The 13,782-nt window shown below is 44.7% G+C and overlaps 1 protein-coding gene and 1 pseudogene across 1 annotated transcript in view; both read left to right on the forward strand.

Annotated features, from left to right (window-relative positions):
• The window catches only part of PSMF1 (proteasome inhibitor subunit 1), a 40,758-nt gene that overhangs the window by 10,942 nt on the left and 16,034 nt on the right, over window positions 1-13,782 (forward strand). Inside the window, exon 4 of the mRNA XM_070051979.2 lies at window positions 10,659-10,844. Within this exon, the coding sequence (XP_069908080.1) occupies window positions 10,659-10,844 (186 nt within the window). The remainder of the gene's footprint in view (window positions 1-10,658; window positions 10,845-13,782) is intronic.
• On the forward strand, window positions 6,322-7,164 carry LOC149123392 (nucleophosmin pseudogene; annotated as a pseudogene).

A 13,782-nucleotide genomic window follows, 5' to 3' on the forward strand; every position in this document is an offset into this window, starting at 1 on the left:
TAGCTTCTAGGATCTTTCAGTGGATAGTGCTAGGAATCTTTTCCTTAAATTATAAATTCACGGCTACCTGTCTTTTTAATCTAATACCCCGGGATTCTTCTCTTGTTCCTTACTTCTGTCTCCATTTTCCTGTGGCAAGAATACTGATTCCCAGTAGCATCACCATATTTATTCATGTGCTTGGTCTTAAAAGACACACAAATAGTTTCTGAACTTCTCCATTAGCCTTTACCCAGAGCAAACTTCTAAATAAAGTTCCGAGTATGATCTCTTTCCAGTTATCTTTGTCCTTTGGCTCTCTGCAGTGGGACTCTGCATTGTCAGAGTATTGTGTTCAAAAGATACTTAGATTCATGCTTGATTTTCCCTCAGAGTAATAAGTTACCTGCTTGCTGTATAGTCAGGCCCAGCTCATTCCACTTTCTTCCATTCGAGGGGCTTTTCCCCCATCCTTGTTGACTTGACCTCCTATAGATTTTTTTTTCTTTTTTTAACAGGCAGAGTGGACAGTGAGAGAGAGAGAGAGACAGAGAGAAAGGTCTTCCTTTTGCCGTTGGTTCACCCTCCAATGGCCGCCGCAGCCAGCGCACTGCGGCCGACGCATCGCACTGATCCGAAGCCAGGAGCCAGGTGCTTCTCCTGGTCTCCCATGCGGGTGCAGGGTCCAAGGACTTGGGCCATCCTCCACTGCACTCCCGAGCCATAGCAGAGAGCTGGCCTGGAAAAGGGGCAACCGGGACAGAATCTGGCGCCCCGACCGGGTCTAGAACCTGGTGTGCCGGCACCGCAAGGCGGAGGATTAGTCTATTGAGCTGTGGCGCCAGCCTACCTCCTATAGATTTTTGGTGAAGCTGTGCATCATTATAAATTCACAGAGATCAAACCTTGAGTGAACCACAGATTTACCTAGAAATCCTGCTGCATTAATTGCATCCGAGCAGCAGTAACTATATTGAACCCATTCCACTCCTTTTGGACTTCCAAATAACCCACCACCAGCATTCTTGCTGCTCCTCTGTCTCTTACCCTCTCCATGTGAGGAGGTCCCTTCCATAATCTACTCCTTCCTTCCACCCTCCGGTGCATTCCCACACAACAATCAAACAAGTCTTTTTTTTTTTCTTTTTTTTTTTGATTTATTTATTTATTTGGAAAGCAGAGTGATAGAGAGGGGGAGACAGAGATCTTCCATCTGCTGGTTCACTCCCCAAATGGCTATAGCAGCCAGAACTATGCCAAGCTAAAGCCAAGAACTCCATCCAGGTCTTCCCCATGGGTAGCAGGGGCCTAAGTACTTGGACCATCTTCCACTGCCTTCCCAGGGGCGTTAGCTGGAAGCTTGATTGGAAACAGAATAGCTAGGACTTGGACCAGCACTCAATATGGGATGTAAATTACAAGGGGTAGCTTAACCCACTGCACTTAGTGCTGGCTCCAGACCAGTCTTTTTAAAACATGGATCAGATCATGGTTGTGATTCTTTCTTAAAACTCTGCATTGACACCACCTCACACCCGTTAGTATGGCTACTATTAAAATAAATAAATAAATATCAATAAAAAGGTAGAGAAATTGGGGATCATTGTGCCTTGTTGATGGAACTATAAAATGGCACAGCCACTGAGGAAACTAAAGTAGTTGAGGGTAGTTCTTCAAAAAAAAGAAAAAAGAAATTATATAATCCAGCAATTCTACTTCTGGGCACATACTCAAAAGAATTGAGAGAAGAATCTTGAAGAAATATTTGTACCCTTATGTTCATAACATTACTAGTACTAGCCAAATAGTCAAAGCAACCCACATGGATGAATGGATAAGCAAAACGTGGTGTGTGTATATACAATGGAATTTTATTCCATCTTAAAAAGGGTGTACATTCTGACATGTGCTTCAGCATGATTAAACATTGAGTACATTGTGCTAAATGAAATAAGCTAGTCACAAAAAGACAAACACTGTCAAATTCTGCTTACATGCGTGATTTCTAAAAGTGGTCAAATTCATAGAGACAGAAAATAGAATGATGATTGCCAGAGACTGGAGGAAGGGAGACTGGGTAGTTATTGTTTAACTAGTTTGGAATTTCAGTTTTGTAAGATGAAAAGAGTTCTGGAGATGATGGTGGCGACATGTCTTTTGCGTTTTGTAGACAAAGGCCTGGCCATGACAGAGAGCTGCTCTTCTGGGTGTTGCACACACCGCGATGCTCCTGTCCCCGCTAAGGGGCTATTAGAAGGATACTTGGTCTCTCTTTTGGCTTCTTCATCCAGAATTCCATTGGGAAAGAAACTGACAACACTGTGGAAGAACCCAGGAATTATTTATGTAGGCCATTAGTGCACATTAGAGCATTTAGTGCCAACAGCAATACAGAGAGATAATTGGTGACGGTGTCTCCATTTGTTTATTTTTAAATACATCTGTTACTGGTATTTGTGTATTGTGAGAGGGAAGCGATTTTGTTGTCTCTTCTGGTTACTGTGAAATGAGGGGCACAATAGTACTACTCCAGGGCATTGTGAGAATGCAATGAGACGTTAGTACACAGAGTGCTCGGTGCTGGCCCAGCTGCTAGTGGTACGCAAAGGGAAAAGCAGTCGGATCACCAAGAGTCATCTCCATGGGAACTGATCTCTGAACGCTGGGCTGCCCTGTGCTGCTAATCACAGCCCTCCCACACTCCCCTTCTTCCAGCTGGCAGCACTGAGCTAGCTGCCTGCTTCGGCCACGTTCCTGGCCTGCCTTCACAGGTCATCCTGCGTGTTTCCCCTCCTCTGGGTAGGGATGTGTGAGCCAACGCTGCATTGCTGATAATAAGCCTGTTCTGTGTCAGACAGGATGATAGTGGCTGTCTTTTGTCGCTACCAAAATGACAGTTTTGGTTTTTGTGTTGTTGTTATTTTTATTTTGTTTTATTTTTTTACCAAGGCTCAGAAACTGTAGAACGAACTTCAGGACTTGGCAGTTTTTGAATCAGGCCTGGCTTCCACAGGAAAACACCTACCTAGGAGTATGAGAGGCCTTCTACCCATATCACACACAGCCCATCTAATTGAAAGGAAGAGGAATTAGATTTCTGTCCTCTCTCCAGCTTTGGTAGGGAAGCATCAGGGTCCCCAAGGGTCTTTGTTCTAAGTGGGAACATGATCTGTGAGGCTGAACAGGCTGCAGGCTCTTCTGTCCTCCAAGTCATTGAAACTTTCGGGCTTTTTCACCTTGGAGCACTTTCCACAAGCACTATATTCTGGTAAGCTAGGAAGAATAGAGTTGCTTTGGTGGAAAGGATGGGGCAGAACCTAGGGGTCCCTTTGCCTCATTCAATTCGGTTTCTCTCTTGCCTTCCTTGGGCCTCCTTCTGTGCTAGAGAAAATCTGAATGTCTGAATTTCATAGTCTCAACTTACTTTGTAGTTGTATAATAAATGCACTTTTAATTACACTTTTCATTTTAGGTTAATTATAGACTTAATGTGCACCTGTAAGAAATAAGAGCCACTTTGTACCCTTTTTACATCTTACCCCAATGATGACACCTTGGAAAGTGTCACAGCCAGGATACTGACACAGTGCAGTGATGCAGAACGTTTTCATCACTACCCCTCCTGGTGCTGTTTTATTGACTCACACACCAGCCACCCCAGACCTCTGACCCCCAGCAACCACTAAGTTGTTGTCCATTTCTAGAATTGTATCATTGCAAATATTTGATGTAAATGAAACAGTATAATATGTAACCTTTTGGGATTTGCCTTTCTCACTCAGCATAATACCCTTTTGATCCATGTGAGTTGTGTGCATTAATAGTTTGTTCCTTTATTTATTTATTTATTTATTTATTTATTGACAGGCAGAGTGGACAGTGAGAGAGAGAGACAGAGAGAAAGGTCTTCCTTTTGCTTTTGGTTCACCCTCCAATGGCTGCCGCCGCCGGCGCACTACGGCTGGTGCACCACGCCTATCTGAAGGCAGGAGCCAGGTGCTTCTCCTGGTCTCTCATTGGGTGCAGGGCCCAAGGACTTGGGCCATCCTCCACTGCACTCCCTGGCCACAGCAGAGAGCTGGCCTGGAAGAGGGGCAACCGGGACAGAATCCGGTGCCCCTAGCAGGACTAGAACCCGGTATGCCGGCGCTGCAAGGCGGAGGATTAGCCTAGTGAGCCGCGGCGCCGGCCCCTTTATATATTTTTTAAAGATTTATTTTATTTATTTGAAAGAGTTACAGAGAGAAGTAGAGACAGAGAGGTTTTCCATCTACTGGTTCACTCCCCAGTTGGCTGCAACAGCCGGAGCTGTGCGGATCAGGAGCCAGGAGCCTCCTCCAGGTCTCCCTTGCGGGTTCAGGGGCCCAAGGAATTGAGCCCTCTTCTACTGCTTTCCCAGGCCATAGCAGAGAGCTGGATCAGAAGAGGAGCAGCCGTGATATGCCTGTGCTTCAGGTCAGGGCTTTAGCCCACTGTGCCATAGCGCTGGCCCCCATTTATATCGTTAATTAGTGTTTCATTATACTGTTTGTTCAACAGTTTGTTAAGCCATTCAGTCATTAAAAGACATCTGGGTGGGGCCCGCGCTGTGGCTTCAGTAAAGCCACTGCCTGCAGTGCCTGGGAAAGCAGAAGATGGCCCAAGTCCTTGAGCTCCCGTACCCATGTAGGAAGAGCTAGAGGAGGCTCCTGGCTCCTGGTTTTGGATCGACCTGGCTCTGGCTGTTGCGGCCATTTGGGGAGTGAACCAACAGATGGAAGAATTATCTTTCTCTTATGTATTTTCCCATTTTGTAGTTTTATTTTTTTCCCATTTTATAGTTTTATGTTTTACATTGAAACCTGTAATATGTTTTTGTTTTTGTTTTTGTTTTTTGACAGGCAGAGTGGACAGTGAGAGAGAGAGACAGAGAGAAAGGTCTTCCTTTTGCCGTTGGTTCACCCTCCAATGGCCGCCGCAGCAGCACGCTGCGGCCAGCAAACCGCGCTGATCCGATGGCAGGAGCCAGGTGCTTATCCTGGTCTCCCATGGGGTGCAGGACCCAAGCACTTGGGTCATCCTCCACTGCACTCCCGGGCCACAGCAGAGAGCTGGCCTGGAAGAGGGGCAACTGGGACAGAATCCGGTGCCCCAACTGGGACTAGAACCTGGTATGCCGGCGCCGCAAGGCGGAGGATTAGCCTAGTGAGCCGCAGCGCCGGCCCCCTGTAATATGTTTTAAGTCTATTTTTGTGGAAGGTGTGCAATGTAGGCTGGGGTTTTTTTGTTTCTTTGTTTTGCCGGTGGATGGGTGGATGTCCAATCCCAATATTGTTTGTTCTTTATTCATTGGATTGCTTTTGTAGCTTTGTCAAAAAGCGGTTGTTTGTGCTCCTATGAGTATTTCTGGATTCTCTTTTCTTTTCCACTGATCTATGTGAGTTGTGTACATTAGTAGTTCCTTTACATTTTTTAAAGATTTATTTTATTTATTTGAAAGAGTTACAGAGAGAGGTAGAGACAGAGAGGCTTTCCTCTTTTGCCAGTATTAATTGTTATAGCTGTGTGGTCAGTCTGCTGGGAAGGGTGAGACATACTTTCTTTGTCAAGATAGTCTTAGGTGTTCGAGCACCTTCAGAGTCCGCACGTTTCTGCATAAACTTTAGAATAAGCTTGTCTGGGTTGGACAAGCTTTGATAGGAGTTGCATTCAATGTATAGATCAGTTTGGGGAGAATTGACATTTTGCCATGAACATGGTATGTTTCTGCATTATTTGGGTCTTACTGGTTTCTTTCATCATCATTTTTGTAATTGTCAGTATGTAAGTGCTATATAAGTTTTTTCTTTCTTTCCTTAAGAGGGGAGGGGTATGGGGCTGGCGCTGTGACACAGTGGATAAAGCTGCTGCCTGCTGTGCCTTCATCCCATTTGGGCACAGGTTGATGTCCCAGCTCTTCCACTTCCAATCCAGCTCCCTGCTAATGTGCCTGGGAAAGCAGCAACAGATGGTCCAAGTCCTTGGGCCCCTGCATCCACATGGGGGACCAGGAAGAAGCTTCTGGCTTTTGTCTCCTGGCTTCAGATTAGCCCAACTCCAGCTGCTGCACCCATTTAGGGATTGAACAAGCAGATGGAAGATATCTCTCTCTCTCTGCTTCTGTCTTGCTGTAACTGCCTTTCAGATAAATAAATAAATAAATCTTAAAAAACAAAAAGAGGGAAGGGTGTGATCATAAAAGAAGCTCAATTCTTAGTTTTGGTGTTCAAATGTTTATTGTTCCCTGGCATGATTCCTTCCTCCTCAGCTGTTCTTTGCAGCAGTGGGTGTCTTATCTCCATCCACCTTCTTTCCCACTGAAGTTCGTCCCTCCACCCCATGGAGGATTCGATGACATGGACACAAGCTCCCTGAGGCCATGGAACTGTCATTTCAGTTGTGAACTAAAGACCAGCAAAGATTATCACTTTGAAGTGGACAATGATGAAAATGAGCACCAGCTATCTTTAAGAACGGTCAGTTTAGGTGCTGGTGCAAAAGATGAACTGCTCATTGTTGAAGCAGAGGCAATGAATTATGAAGGCAGTCCAATTAAAGTAACACTGGCAACACTGAAAATGTCTGTATAGCCAATGGTTTCCCTTGGGGGCTTTGAAATAACACCACCTGCGGTCTTAAGCTTGAAGTGTGGTTCAGGGCCTGTGCATATTAGTGGACAGCACTTAGTAGCTGTGGAGGAAGATACAGAGTCAGAAGACGTGAAGCTTTTAAGTGTATCTGGAAAACGGTCTGCCCCGGAGGTGGCAGCAAGGTACCACAGAATAAAGTAAAACCTGCTTCTGACGAAGATGATGATGATGATGATGATTTTGGTGATTAGGAAACTGAAGAAAAAGCTCCAGTGAAGAAATCTATAGGGGATACTTCAGCCAAAAATGCACAGAAATCAAACCAGAATGGAAGAATCAAAACCAAGATCAAAAGGTCAAGAATCCTTCAAAAAACAGCAAAAATTCCTGAAACACAAGAAGGAACTAGTTCTGTAGAAGACATTAAAGCAAAAATGCAAGCAAGTATAGAAAAAGGTGGTTCTCTTCCCAGAATGAAAGCCAAATTCATCAATTATGTGAAGAATTGCTTCCGGATGACTAACCAAGAGGCCATTCAAGATCTTTGGCAGTGCAAGAAGTCTTTTTAAGAAAATAGTTTGGGCCAGCACCGTGGCTCAATAGGCTAATCCTCTGTCTACGGCGCTGGCACACCAGGTTCTAGTCCCGGTCGGGGCACTGGATTCTGTCCCAGTTGCCCCTCTTCCAGGCCAGCTCTCTGCTGTGGCCAGGGAGTGCAGTGGAGGATCGCCCAAGTGCTTGGGCCCTGCACCCAATGGGAGACTAGGAGAAGCACCTGGCTCCTGGCTTCAGATCAGCACAGCGCACCGGCCACTGTGGCCATTGGAGGGTGAACCAACGATAAAGGAAGACCTCTCTCTCTCTCTCTCTCTCACTGTCCATTCTGCCTGTCCAAAAAAAAAAAAAAATAGTTTAAACAGTTTCCATCTTATTTCATTTATGTAACAGTTGATATCTGGCTGTCCTTTTTATAATGCAGAGTGAGAACTTTCCCAGAAGTGTTTGATAACTGTTGTCCAAAGTCCATTGCCAAGAACATGTTGTCCAAAATGCCTGTTTAGTTTTTAAAGTTGGAACTCTACCCTTTGCTTGGTTTTAACTATGTATAGAATGTTATGATAGTACACAGTAGTAGCAGTGGTCAGATGTGGAAATAGTGGTGAGACAAACATACATGTGAAATAAACTCAGTATTTTAATAAAGTAAAAAAATATTTATTGTTAGCATACAGAAGTATAACTGATCTTGTATCCTGTCACATTGCTGAACTCAAAGTTGTCCAGGAGGTTGTCTATGTAAATTCCATAGGAAAAAAAAAAAGAAACTTCAGGACTATAGTATCAACTGCTAATAGGGACAGTTTTCTTCCTTACTTTCTGATCTGTATGCCTTTTCTTTTTCTTGCCATATACAATGCCTGGAACTTCCAGTATTTGTTAAATAAGAGTAATGAAAGAGAACATCCTTGTCTTGTTCCTAGTCCTAGAGCAGAGTACTCCATTTAGAGCAGAGTATTCCATTTTTCACCTTTGAAGATACTGTTAGCTTTTTTCACCATTTGAATTGAAGTAGATTTTTGTAGATGTTTAGTAAATTGAGGTGAATAATAAGTTCCACTCTGTTATAATTCCTCTTTCTTGTTAGTTTAGTGTTTTTGTCATGAATGGATTTATCGTGTTGGTTTTATCTAACACTTTTTTTCTGCATCAGTAGATACAATCATATGATGATGATTTAGCTTATTGATATAGTTGATTACATTTATTGGTTTGTGAAGATTGAACTAGCCTTGCATGCCTTGGATAAATTCTTGATCTTGTATAATTCTTTTTATACAGTTTGGGTCTGTATTTTGGTGAAGGGTTTTGCTTCTAAGTTCATGGGAGATGCTAATGTGTAGTTTTGTTTTATATTGTCTTTGTTTAATTTTGATATCAGAGTGATACTGGCTCCATAAAATTATTTGGGAGCCCCCTCCTGTTGTTTTCTAAAAGTAAAATTGATGTGACTTCTTTAAATATTTGGCAGATTTCTCTACTGAAATACTCTGGGCCTGGATATTTTATCTTTTTGGGGGGTTTAGGTACGATTTCAGTTACTTTAATAAAACCATTTAAATTTTTCTATTTGATTTTTCCTGTTAAATAATTTTGGAAGAATTGTCTGTTCTGAGCTGTTGGATTGAGCTGTTCTTGGTATTCAGTTGTCCTTTGAGTGGCTCCAGATCTGTTAGAATATCCTATTTCATTCTTTTTATTTTTAAAGATTTATTTATTTATTTGAAAGTCAGAGTTACACAGGGAGAGAAGGAGAGCCAGAGAGAGAGGGAGAGAGAGAGAGAGGTCTTCCATCTGCTGCTTCACTCCCCAGCTGGCCATAACAGCTGGAGCTGGGCCATTCCAAAGCCAGGAGCCAGGAGCTTCCTCCGGGTCTCCCACGTGGGTGCAGGGGCCCAAGGACTTGGGCCATCCTCCACTGCTTTCCCAGGCCATAGCAGAGAACTGGATTGGATGGAGCAGCCGGGACTCCAACTGGCACCCATATAGGATGCTGGCACTGCGGGCGGCAGCTTTACCCACTACACCACAGCGCTGGCCTCCCTATTTCATTCTCTGTGGTGCTGAGTTGTGTCTTCTCACTTGGTATCTGCCAGTCTTATAGAGGTTTGTCAACATTACTCTTCTTTTTTAATAACCAGCTTTAAAGTGTTTCGTTAATTTTCTCTATTTTCCTGTTTTCCTTAGTTTCTGCTCTTTATTATTTCTTTTTTTTAAGATTTTTTTTTTTATTTATTTGAAAGTTAGAGTTGCAGAGAAAGAGATTCAGAGGCAGAGAGAGAGATTTTCCATCTGCTGGTTCACTCCCCAAATGGCTGCAACAGTCGGAGCTGGGCCAGGCCGAAGCCAGGAGTCAGTAGCTTCATCCAGGTCTCCCACATGGATGTAGAGGCCCAAGGACTTGTACCATCTTCCACTGCTTTCTAGGTGCATTAGCAGGGAGCTGAATCAGAAACAGAGCAGCCAGCCAGTACCCAAACCCATGCCTGTATGGCATGCTGGTGCTGCAGGCAGCGGCTTTACCTGCTATGCCACAGCTCTGGCCCCCTCTTTGTTATTTCTTTACTTCTGCTTGCTTTGAGTTCAATTTGTTCTTTTTCCAGGTTCTTGAGGTCAAAATTTTGATTATTGGTTTGAAGTCTTTTTCTAATTTAATTATTTAGTGCTGTGGGGTTTACTCTCACCAGCTGTATCCCACCTACTTTAATATGGTGTATTTTCATTTTAATTTCATGCTACTCTCTCTTGATCCATGGATTATCTAGAAAGGTGTTGCTTAATTTCCATATATTTAGAGACTTCCTTTCTGGGTTGTTTTCTAATCTGATTCTACACGGTCAGATTATCCCCTGTAGGATTTCAGTTGTGAAGTTGCTTTGTGACATAGGATATGACTCACTTTAAAATACCAGAGTTTTAGGAACCCTGGAGTCCTGCCTACTCTTTGTTCCCTGGGCCACTTCAGTATCTGAGCTGTAGCTCATGTTTCTTGTCTCTCACAGGCAGAGAAAAGAGGCCCAGGCAGGATGGGACAGATGGTATGGGCAGTCTTCCAAGAACCCCTGAGTTAGTGACACACTGGACCTTAACCCTCCAGAGCCCTGCCTACCCGGACCAGAAACCTACCTCATCTTCCCCAGAGACCCTTGGCCTTCCATGACCCTCCCCATGACATGTGATGAACACACAATGAAGCTGAGGGAGGGGTGGGGTAGGGTCAGGGGAGTAGCCAGTCCAGGCCCTGTGCCCCTACACCCTCACCTCTTTCTAATGGGGTGGTAATGGAGGAGGGGCAACTCAGATGCCTAAGAAGCTTAGGCCCAAATCTCGGAGACAGCGCCGGGCTGTTGCCCCCCTCACACAGGTCCGCCGGACGGCCCATATCCACCCTTGCAGACAGACTAAGCGCAGTGCCAAGAGCCGTCAGGGCAGCCGCCGTGGCCGCCACTACAATACTGCACAGAGGCGTGGCAGCCAGCAGCAAGCAGTTGACTCCTCATCTGCTCCCTACAGGACCTACAAGAACAGTGAGGAGCTGCGGTCTCGCATCGTGTCAGGAATCATCACGCCTATCCATGAGCAGTGGGACAAGGCTAACGTAAACAGTCCCCCTCGGGAGTTTCCCCCTGCCACCGCCAGCGAGGTGGACCCACTCCGGATTCCTCCACACCACCCTCATACCAGCCGCCAGCCTCCCTGGTGAGTACCCCGCCCCCAGCGGGCATCCCCCTCTTCTGCACATGGATTCTGGACATCTCGTCCCTTTCTGCTGCTTGACTCCCTCCCGCATCCTCGTGTGTCTTCAACAGAGTCTTCCCTGTCTCAGTGGAGGGAGGAAGCAGTGAGTTCTTCCACTAGAACTAGTCACCCCAACTTCTAGCACTTGAAGGCTGCTGGCCTCCTTTCTCAAGGCCTCACAGAGCCCTGCGACTGCCCAAGGGAACCAGTCAGTGCTCAAGCTAGTGTGCAATAGTCCACAGTTGCTGCCTAGGTGATTTTTTGGAAACCCAGGCTTTTTGGGAAAATGCACAGATACAGAAGACCTTTGAGGGAAGGGGGTAGTCCCCTGACCACTAACAATTTCAGAAGTTTTTCCAAACAACATGGGGTGTGAGCAGGTCACATCCAACGTCTTTGCAGATTAGGATGGCAGCATTAGGACTAAAGACTTCTGCCCTAAGGAGGGGGACAAGTCTCAGTAGCTGAGACAGTACTTCCCAGTTTGAATTCCACAGTGGGTAGTAAGGGTGGCATTGATGGGGTTAGGGGGCATGGTTCCCTGTGGGTCACATAATGAGCAAGCACTCGATAAATATTCACAGCTATTGTTATTTTATTCTGTTTGCAGTCGTATCCCTTTGGTTAGTTTAAAATGGAAAATCATATTAACTATTACAAGTAACAATTGGCAAGTCAGTTTGACAAAATCTTTGAAAATACTGGGTCCTGTCGAGAGAACAGAAAATGCTAAAATTTATTGAAGAGGTTGGGAACAACTTGTCTGGTCCAACCTCCTTATTTTACATATGGGAACAGAGGTAAGATTACCTGCCCTGTCTACAGTCCCCAGCCACTGAGAAACAGGCAGAGCCAGGACTAAGGTCAGGAGTCTTCACTCCGTGCACAGTGCTCTGTAATCATAGTACAGTGACAAGTTTAAAGGATAAGACCTAAGCAGCAACAAAATGGGGAAGATATTTAGTCCTGAAGTAAATACTAATTCACAGCTCTTATAGATCTATTGCCCATATCAAAGCAGATATTCTGTGAACTATCTTTTACTATATTGAAACAGAATTCCTAGATAATCTAACTTACCTAATAGACATTTCTAAACAATAATATAAAGTCCTAACATAGTTGAATATTTACTATTAAAAATAGGTTAATAAGATAATGTCTATTTCCATGTATAGTTGTCTGAACATGATTGCATTGGGAAACAGACATTCATACCTCTGTGGAATGAGCTTAAATTTGATATGACAAAAAACTGGCTTGTATAGATATTTTGTATCATCAACTCAAATACCACAAAACTGTATTGCTGTTACCAATACTTTTTTGAAATGATAAACAGCTGTTAAGGAAGTAGTGAACAAAATAGTGGTTGGACAGTATTTCATCAATTAAAACCATAGTTACATTCCTGGACAAATATATTAAAATGGTGGAAAATAAACTTTGTTTTATATGTTAAATGATTGTAAACTAGGGTAAATTCTGTAGACTTTATACCTCTGAATTTCTTTCTTTTCTTTTTTTTTTTAATTTATTTTATTTATTTGAAAGGCAGAGTTGCAGAGAAAGAGAGAGAGAGAGGGAGAGAGGTCTTCCATCTGCTGGTTCACTCCTGAGATGGCCACAGCATTTGAAGCTGAGCCAATCCAAAGCCAGATGACAGTAGTGTCTTCCAGTCTCCCAGTCAGAGACTTGGCCATCTTCCACTGCTTTCCCAGGCCACAGCAGAGAGCTGAATTGGAAGTAAAGCAGCCGGGACTCTAACTGGCGCTTATATGGGATGCCAGTACTGCAGGTGGCAGCTTTACCCACTATGTCACAGCACTGGCCCCTCTTTTTTTTTTTTTTTTTTTTTAAGATTTTTTTTTTTTAATTTATGAGAAGTAGAGTGAGAGGGAGAGACAGAGAGAAAGGTCTTCCATCCTCTTTTTCACTCTCCACATGGCCCCAACAACCAGAGCTGAGCTGGTCCAAAGCCAGGAGCCAGAAGCTTCCTCCAGGTCTCCCATGCTGGCACAGGGACCCAAGTGCTTGGGCCATCTTCTGCTGCTTTCCCAGGCCATAGAGAGCTGGATTGCAAGAGGAGAAGCTGGGACTAGAACTGGTGCCCATATGGGATGCCTGCACTACAGGTGGAGGATTAATCTACTGCACCAGAGCACCGGCCCCTATACCTCTGAGTTTCTAACACAGTATTGAAAAGTTGTGTGGGGCCGGCACCGTGGCTCAATAGGCTAGTCCTCCGCCTACGGCGCCGGCACACCAGGTTCTAGTTCTGGTCAGGGCGACGGATTCTGTCCCAGTTGCCCCTCTTCCAGGCCAGCTCTCTGCTGTGGCCCGGGAGTGCAGTGGAGGATGGCCCAAGTGCTTGGGCCCTGCTCCCCCATGGGAGACCAGGAGAAGCACCTGACTCCTGCCATCGGATCAGCGTGATGCGCCGGCCGCAATGCGCCAGCCATGGCGGCCTTTGGAGGGTGAACCAATGGCAAAAGGAAGACCTTTCTCTCTGTCTCTCTCTCACACTGTCCACTCTGCCTGTCAAAAACAAAAGAAAACAAAAAAACCTTTTAAAAAAGAAAAGTTCTGTGGGATGCAGGTCATTCTTCATTTTGCAGGATTCTGCTTTGAATTGTAGAGCATCCAGCCTCTCTGGTCTCTGCTTATAGACACTAGGAGGGCTCTGCAACCACTGTGACAAGCAGAAACCCCACAGAGCTTCCACAGTGGCACCTGGAGACTGTTCTACTCTACCTGGGGATCACAGACCTCAGGTTTCGAAATGTGAAGGTCAAATTCCTGGTCTTAGAAGAACTGAAAGAATTAGAAAGTCACCATTTTGTAACTTATACTGAAATAATGGACCTAGTGACAAATTGTCAATGTTTGCTAAAACCAA

This window comes from Oryctolagus cuniculus, chromosome 11, assembly GCF_051225735.1.
Source record: "Oryctolagus cuniculus isolate XC-2025 breed Fujian yellow rabbit chromosome 11, ASM5122573v1, whole genome shotgun sequence".
Classification (NCBI taxonomy): Eukaryota; Metazoa; Chordata; class Mammalia; order Lagomorpha; family Leporidae; genus Oryctolagus; species Oryctolagus cuniculus.